This window comes from Cariama cristata, unplaced genomic scaffold (assembly GCF_000690535.1).
Source record: "Cariama cristata isolate BGI_N322 unplaced genomic scaffold, ASM69053v1 scaffold36556, whole genome shotgun sequence".
Classification (NCBI taxonomy): Eukaryota; Metazoa; Chordata; class Aves; order Cariamiformes; family Cariamidae; genus Cariama; species Cariama cristata.
Window position 1 is genome coordinate 1 of NW_009624464.1, and position 8,476 is coordinate 8,476.

The following is an 8,476-nucleotide window of genomic DNA, read 5'->3' on the forward strand; positions in this document are numbered from 1 at the left end:
TCGGTGTCTGGGTGCGTGGCTGGCCGAGAGGGAAGGGTGGTCTGTGTCCTGCCTTTGCTTTTCCCGCAGCAGCGTCTCATGTGTCTCTTCACTCTAGAGTTAGCTCAAGGATTTCCAGTACCGTAAAGCAGGAAGGATTGAGGACAGGGGGTTGGGTTGGGTCTTGGTTTTTTTCTACCAACTTGTTAAAAAGCTTTTAGCGCTGATAGTGATAAAACCTGTTTCTGTAGTGGGGGGTAGAGTAAGTTCTGGAAGGGGGGGCTGATGAAATCACTAGGGCGTGGTTGGATTGTGCTGTCCCTACCCACCAGAGCACTTTTGTGTCTGCCTGTGCTAGCAGACTTTCACTATCGCAGCGCTCGACTTCAGCGCTTACTAGAAGTGCCCGTGCTCTGTTACGTAATCCAGAAGAGCTCAGCGGACAACCGTTACCTCTGTGGGCCTGCTCTGGCCCTGTTTCGCTGTCTTGCCTCGCTGCTTCTTTCCTTTTTTCCAGCAGTGAGTGAGGACTACCTTCCCCCTCCTGCGTCCCAGCAGGGACATTCTTAGGCTGCTGTCTGAGGCTGCAGTCGTGCTGCCTAAGCAGTTGGCTTATGCAGCTGTCCAGAGCTTGGACGAAGGCTAGATTCACCCTTCATTCATTCAGCAACACTTGATGGTGGATATATTAGAGTTTAGAGACAGATCTGTTACAAGCATGGACTAATTAGATTTGCAAGTTTCCACAACCTTGTATGATGCACGTAGGTGGGTAAAGTGTTTAGGATTTGTCAAAGCTAGAGTATACCAAGCCCTTGCCATTTTTTTCCTTTCTCCCTCTCCTTGCTTTTGTTATGGGATGTTTTATTAGACAGATGCAGTTTTCTTAAATACTGAAACAGTTGTGAAAGGACCGGAGAAGAGCAGGCTATGAACTAGTAATCCAAGCGCTAGCTGCAGTGGACAGCTGCTGCTAACATAAAGGGAGGTGGGAGCTGATTTAATATCTCTGCATGACCGCCTCTTCTTTTCCCCTTAACCTTCACGTTGTCACCAACACTGTTGTGTTTCTCAAAACAGCTAAAACTTGAAATCACTGTTTTCTTAACCGCTGCATACTCCGAGCTCTAGCTTGCTGCTGTAAAACTACAGAAGGCTGTGGCTATGGAAGGTAACAGTGGCTGATCTTCGTTGTCGTGCGGTGTTTCTATAGTGTGCTATGAAAGGGTAGGAGAGGCCTCCTCTCAGTGCTTGGGCTGCTTTCGTACCGCAAGCAAAGAGTCTAGGCAGATTCTGATATTACATGTGATCTCGTAGAAAACTGCCTGGAACCAGCAATACTAATGGCAGTGGCATCTTGCTTCTCTAGGACCAACAGTAACTGATGTTATTTTTCTTACCCTATAGGTTCATTTGGTTGGTATTGATATCTTCACTGGTAAAAAATATGAAGATATTTGCCCATCAACTCATAACATGGATGTTCCAAATATCAAGAGGAATGATTACCAGGTGAGTTAATGGTCACTGTATCCTCTCACAGATTAAGAGACTTTATACACCAAATACCACACGTAAACTCTCTTCATCCCAGAGCTTGCCTCTCCGTTAATAAAGTACTGTTATCAGAATTAATGGAACTTGCCTGTCTAGACATGACATTGCTCAACTCGGAGCATTTATTGAATTGCTAAAACTGTCGGAGGTCACTGATGGAGAGCTCCTTACTGTACTAACAACCTCATGGTGCAGTAGCGATTTTTAGAAATGACAGCTAATAGACATAATTCAGAACCATGGTTTTTCTAGCTCATGTTGTAAGGTCACTTCTTTATTCTTTGTGATACTTTAGAATCTGGAGAGAGGTTATCCCTGCTGCAAGTTGTTATTAGTTAAAGGATAATCAATAATGCACTTGAAGTAAATTTGAATCTAAGCATATATTGTAATTTATAATTTCACCCTTACATAGGGTAGATGAATCAACAAGACAGTCTTAAACTGCATCTGATGCCAATTCTAACTTGCCACAGTGCTTTCAGCTCCTTGTGTGGAAGCTGGCTTTAGTTGAGCTCAAGTAATTCTGGTGTTTCTGAGCTCTGATATGAAGTATATATATGTACGGAAGGAACTTGGCAGGCTTCTATAACTTCTGTAATGCCTTCTGTGATGTGGATAGTGAGCTCCTAAGAGCAGCACAATTCAGGTTTTGAGTTGTAACACGTCAGCTATCTTCCCATTGTCTTGGGAGTAGTTCTGGTCAGGAACTGATAGATCCACATCTGTTGGAAAGCTGTAATTGCTTGACAAAGCCAAAGTTCAGAGTGTTAGCAACCTTTCAGGACAGCTAATGCTGTTTGAATAAAGTGTGACTAGCCTATCTTAGGGCTCAGACCTTCCAAGAGATTCTTACTGTTATCTTGGTGATCTTTCTCTCTTGTGTTCCTGGGTCCTTATTGCTGCTTGCTGTTTATCAGACTTGTTAGGGCTGCCTTTTGGGTTTACTGTTACGGGTTCCAAGTTCCCTAACCTGCTCTGTCAAAATAGCTGTTCCCATTAGCTCAGGCTTTTGGTTAGGCTGAAAACAAATGAAGGTATGGAAGTGTACAGTTCAACCGTTGTGTACTTTGTATACTTTATAAGAGCAGTGCTGTTTAGTGAACACCATTCCAGTTACTGTTTCTAATTCACAGATGTAAAAAGCTGAACCAGTGACCTGGAAGCAGTATGTTTTCTAAATCAGAAGGATGGGTTTTGCAGTGCCCCATGTAGTAGGAAGTAACCAGGAAGGTTCTGGTGGTTCTTCATAGCAGACTGGCTTTTGCTACACTTGCGCTAATTCTCGGCCCTCTAAACTGTTGTTAAAAATTGGCTTAAATTTGGTGGTTCTTAACTGTTACAAATGCTGTACTAAAGAATTAATGTAACAGGTAGAGTTCCCTGCCTTCTGCTTATGTTCAGCTACTGCCTACTAGTGATTACTGATGTTAAACTTCCTAAAAGTGAACTTCTCTTCACAGCTGATAGGTATTCAGGATGGGTATCTCTCCCTGCTGACAGAAAGTGGTGAAGTTCGTGAGGATCTAAAGTTGCCAGAAGGGGATCTTGGCAAAGAAATAGAAGGAAAATTCAATGCCAATGAAGATGTGCAGGTAAGTATAGAGGGCAGATGAGAAGAGTTATGGTTAATTCCACTGGATTATACAATGAAGAAGTCTTACTGTCATATTGACCATTTGTATCTCTCCGTGAAGAGTGGGTTAGAAGCACGGGGACTGGTCCTTTGAGATGTAGAAGGACCTTTTGTACTGGAGCACTCAATATGGCACTGAAGGCTGGCTCAGTTGACAGTAAGGTGATACGGGTGTGTTTCGAATGTCTAGATAAATCCTAACAGTGCTGTCCACACAGTGTGGCCGGGAGCCTCCAGGCTTTCTTAATCGGGACCAAGTGTAGAGCTTTGTGACATAGCCTGAGTAGTCTTAATTTGCTGTGTTAGCAAACCTGTCTGCAAGCAGCTGTGCAGACTGTAGTCTGTCCTGGGCCACGCCAGTTGCAGGTTTGGCTCTACTGCAGGAGCTTGTTCGTCTTCCTCTGTTGCGTGAACCTTGAGCTGCCAGCCCAGGCAATATGGCAAAGAGAAGGCAGCAGAGGAGCAAATTGGTAGGAAGGGCAGATATGGTGGAAAGTCTTCTAATGACTGAATTTTACCAGCTTCAGCTTCCTTTTTTCTTCTCAGGAGAGATGGGATAGATATTAAAATGTGGAAGTCTGTAACTTCTAGAAGCGTTTCCTCTGGCATGGGTTGGAGCTCACCTCTCTGTCTTTTCTTCCAGATATCCGTCATAAGTGCAATGAATGAAGAATGTGCTGTAGCCATAAAGCCTTGCAAATAAAGAGGATCGCCAGGCTCGGGCAACTGCTCAGGTCTGGACAAACCACAGATCTATAAATTTGGTTCTTATTGTCACCAAAGCTCTGGCCTTCACAAGCAACCTCATTTCTTTTTTGAATTGTTAAAAAGCAGTGCTGGATTCTGGATTAGTGTTGCAGGCTAACTGGCAGTTTTCAAAATCACTGAGATTTTAATTCCTTAATTGTAACTATTTTAACATTCCTGTGGGTTTCAGCTATGGATCTAAGAAACCAATCAGGTGTTACTAGTGGATATATTTTTATTTGCTTGAGCAAAACAGTGTTTGTCTGTATGAACAGACAAAATACAGTATTCAGGGGCTTTTAGATAAGCTGGTAGGTATCTAGGATTATAAAGTGACCTAGAGCACAAATAGTATTTTTCTTGACATGTTTAGGTAGAACTGACAATAAAAGTAGATTTTTTTTTTTTTTTTTAAAAAGCTTAAGTATTTTGTGGATTGGGACTCTTGCAGAACTGTAGGTGCCAATCGCAACTTTTAGACCAAGAAACTCAAGTGATCAAAAACGCCAGCTGGCTTGACCAAGCCCCAGTGGCCATGTGCAACTTAACTGTATTACCTCTGTATTCTTCTTTGCCAACTTGTTGGCTTATTGTAATGATAAAATGGTGTCAAAGCCTACCTGTGGTTTAGGCAGGCATTTGGAGTATTGGGTAGATAAGACATAGATAGATCAAGGGGACGCAAAGGTGAGAATGGATGTTAAAGCTATAGACTTTCACTCGAGGCCTTTGTCAGACTTGAAAAATAAAATAGAAAAATGCAGTTCAATTGCTTTCCTTTATTGTATTTATCTTAAACTATAAAAGGGTGACAAACTCCATGGGAATCTGTTGCAGTGCTTCCAGCTTTAGGTTTTAATCTTCAGGTTCAGACCATATTTTTGTAGCACAGGGACCACAAGTTTTTCAAAAAGTGGGACAAATTGTAGCATTGAGCCTAAACTAAATGCATGTGATTCTTTTTAAAAAAATAAAACTATCATACTTTCAAAATATAGACTTGACAGACAATACTGAATAACCATGGCTTAACGATAAAAGTAAATAAATTGCTACATAGTTATGAAAGCTAGCTCCTATCCAAGGGAGTGGTGAGTCATTGAAACACGCATGCATGCCTCTAACAACTTAGTAGCTTAACAGGCAAACACAAGGCTTCACAGCAATAGTTACGGAAGGATAACTAGCCTGCTCCTGTTTAAGGCGTTCAACTTCTATTCTAAGACTTGGTGACTCTTCATGAGTGGGAAACATCCTTAGTCCATGGCTCAGGCCTCTCTTCACTGTTGATAAATTGTTTCATGAACTTGCCTTAAGCTTCAGTGGCTGTTGGCTAACGGAGGACAACTTATAAGCACGCGGCATGCTGCCCTGGACAGCACGCACGATTCAGACTCTGTTGGCAGCGAGAATCAGACTTCATGCTGCCGTTAACTGCTTAAAATGTTTTCAGCTTAATAGTATGTACTCTTTAATCCCCAAAGGGCACCTGACAACTGTCCTGAACTGCCCTTGTACATACTGTGGCAGGGCTTAGCAAACCTTGGAGGTCTAATGTAGATGGCGAAAACATACATTTTCCACAGACTTCTCATGACAGGGAGCGCAGTACCAGTGAAGGTAAAGACAGCAATAAATATACTCTGGTAATAAAGCACAGTTACCTGGGACACCTGGCAGAAGTAGGATGCTGCCACACGCTCTTGCCTGGCACAATGCACATTGCAGGTGAACTCTATGAATAGCACCTTGACTGAAACGGCAAAACCACTTTTAAAAAAAAGAAAGCTGTAGATGCAAGAGATTGAAATGCATTCAGAATAGTTTTGAAGTGCATGCTGAATAGTTCAAGCTAGTCTGTGCTGTGCTCCTTTCTGCTTCTCCGTCGAACTGGTATCTGAAAGACAGGCTTTGTTGGCTTTAGAGGTGACTGTGAAACCATTGATGATGGTCTTCACAGCTGAGCTGTGTGATGTCAAATGGGAAGTCATAGGTTGCTATGCCGAACTAATGCAAGTTCTAATGCTATCACCGCATTATGAATGCTTCTAATATGCTTGAAAACTACAAGACTTGGATTTGTCCTTGTTCTGGTAGTGCTTTAGTCTACTTTCAGGTGCCTGTCTGTCCTCTAAAACCTTGTTGGAAGACAGGTATTTGATGCCACTGGCCCACAATCTAAGCATTTACCTAGACTGTAAGCTCTCTGGGATGGGGGCCGGTTTTTGCCCTGTTCCTGCAAGTGGGGTCCTGGTCTGACTGGAGTTTTCAGGTACTACAGCAATCTAAAGATAAAGGTTTTATGACCTCCAGCTTGCTGGAAGAGCCCTCCTTTGGACTTACAGATGTCCTTCTATTGCAACCTTCAGTTCTGCAAGATTTAAACAATTAAGTACTTCATTATAGCTTTGTTCTTATATACTTAGTTGTCTTTTGTGAAGCACTTCGAACACTATGGAAGTGCAGAGCATCGCTCATCATGCATGAAGTTTCCCATAGTTAACACATAAGCATGAGTCTTAAGCATAATCTCCAAGTTTCAGTAAGGTTAAAAGTTGCTTGTAAATTAGAACATGTATTTGAGGCATTTTTTTCCAAAATAAGATGTTTCAGTTTACTGTCAGAATTGTTTGCAACAAACTTTGTGATCAGTAGTCCATATAGATGCGTACTTTTAAGATCCCTAACCAAATGCTTATGGAAATTCTCCTTTCATAGCTTTACTTTAAAACAAATCTTACCAACGTACTTGTTCTGTAGCACTGTCTTAACACTTAAATTGTGTCAAAACTATAAACTTCTAATAGCTGATGCAATTGCTTAGAGTAAAGGCTGTGAAAACTAGGAGGTGAAGAAAAGTATTTCCACTCCAAATAATGCATTTTTTTTAATGGCTCCAATTCATTGAGTTTCTCTTACTACTTTACAGAATTGGAAAGACTGCAATGTTTCCTGCCTCAAATGTTGGCAAATAATACGTTAAGATTTCAATAGATCCTTCTAATTTTTGCTTATAATGGTGGTTTTTCAACTAGGCTCTTGCTAGTTGAGCCATGTTCTCAGGGCTGTTTTTTTTAAGAAGTTAGCTGAATATCATTGTTTTAACGTAACTGCTTTCAAGCCTCTTGCAGGTTTTTCTAATCCACAATGTACCCAGAAATGGTGCACAGTCTGTAGTTTCACAATACAGGTAATTTTACATAATCTGTAAAGAAGTCAAATTTGTTGACAGTTCAGACTCTTACGGTTACTGCAGGTCAGTCTCACAGAATTCAAAAGTCAATAAATCCCACTTTTTTTTTCGTTCAGTAATTTAGAATGTAGTTTGTTATGGTAGAACTAAACTTCAGGAAAAAAGATCTTGTTAAGGATATTTCGAGTATCTCGTTTATACACTGAGAATGTTAATGAAGGCATAGATGCTGGAGGTGTTGTGGTGGGAGCGTGGTGGAGCGTTCAGCATGGTACGCCAAGATGGTCGGAAGTCTCTCCAGCATCTGCAGTCTGGCCCTACAGTATTTGGCATCTGAGAGTAACTTGGTTTGTGAACTTAAAACAAAATGTTTTGTATGTATTGCTGTATCGCAGAAAACCCCTGTTGTCCTGTGCTGTATATTGTAAGCATAGCTGTTGTTCGGTGCGGCTTTCAAAACGCGGGGGAAAGAGGAATGATGGCAATGACTCATTTTACTGATCATAGCAAAACCCAAGCCCTGTAAATTGTGTGAATGGGGAACAGTAGTTCTCATGGTTCAAACGTGTACCTGTTGTGGAACCTGGATTGTTTTCAACACTGCGCAAATGATCGGGGTAAAGATCTGTATGTGTTTTTTTGCTCCAGAAATAATAAAGATGTCAGTGCTGTGGGGAGCTGGGTGCTGGCTAAGATTCCAGGGACCGTGGGAGAGTCTTTAACGCTTCGGTGAAGTAGTCGAATTAGATCCACGAGCCCCACTTCTGACACGAGTGGCAGCGAGGACGGTCTGCGCTGTGGGCTTTCGGTCCCTGCTCTCAGCCAGCACCCTCAGCTTCCCGCAGGAGAAACACTTCACCGCTACAGCGGCGCGGCCTGCGACTTGTACGAGAGCGAGAGAAACGCTTGCGTTCCTGTCCAACGGAAATTAAAGGAAAAAAAAAAAGATCCACGAGCCCCACTTCTGACACGAGTGGCAGCGAGGACGGTCTGCGCTGTGGGCTTTCGGTCCCTGCTCTCAGCCAGCACCCTCAGCTTCCCGCAGGAGAAACACTTCACCGCTACAGCGGCGCGGCCTGCGACTTGTACGAGAGCGAGAGAAACGCTTGCGTTCCTGTCCAACGGAAATTAAAGGAAAAAAAAAAAAAAAAATAAATAAAAAGGTGACTCGTTCATGCTAAAGACGTGTGCCTCTTGTTTGTCCGGCGGAGAAAATGTGGGCCCCGGGAGGTTTCCCAGCATGCCCTTGGGCACGCAGGCGCGCCGCCCCACGCCTGATTGCGCGATGACGTCACGCCCGGGTATAAAAGCGTGGCGTGGGGCACGCGTCTTCCTTTCGCCGGGAGCCCCGGGCCGGCAGCATG

At 43.0% G+C, this 8,476-nt stretch overlaps 1 protein-coding gene across 1 annotated transcript; it reads left to right on the top strand.

The window, feature by feature from the left end:
• Window positions 1–1,390: 1,390 nt before the first annotated feature.
• LOC104156713 (eukaryotic translation initiation factor 5A-2) lies at window positions 1,391–4,688 on the top strand. The gene is made up of 3 exons (XM_009703177.1): window positions 1,391–1,491; window positions 3,000–3,131; window positions 3,816–4,688. Exons 1-3 carry the CDS (start codon window positions 1,456–1,458, stop codon window positions 3,873–3,875), a joined length of 228 nt encoding a protein of 75 aa, XP_009701479.1. The 5' UTR covers window positions 1,391–1,455; the 3' UTR covers window positions 3,876–4,688.
• The last annotated feature ends 3,788 nt before the right edge of the window (window positions 4,689–8,476 follow it).

What these genes read in the sequence shown, in the direction of transcription:
- LOC104156713 (XM_009703177.1), top strand. Translation starts at nt 1,456, where the DNA reads ATGGATGTTCCAAATATCAAGAGGAATGATTACCAG. An exon ending in TCAAGAGGAATGATTACCAG is followed by an intron (nt 1,492 to 2,999) that starts GTGAGTTAATGG and finishes TTCTCTTCACAG; the next exon opens with CTGATAGGTATTCAGGATGG. An exon ending in ATGCCAATGAAGATGTGCAG is followed by an intron (nt 3,132 to 3,815) that starts GTAAGTATAGAG and finishes CTTTTCTTCCAG; the next exon opens with ATATCCGTCATAAGTGCAAT.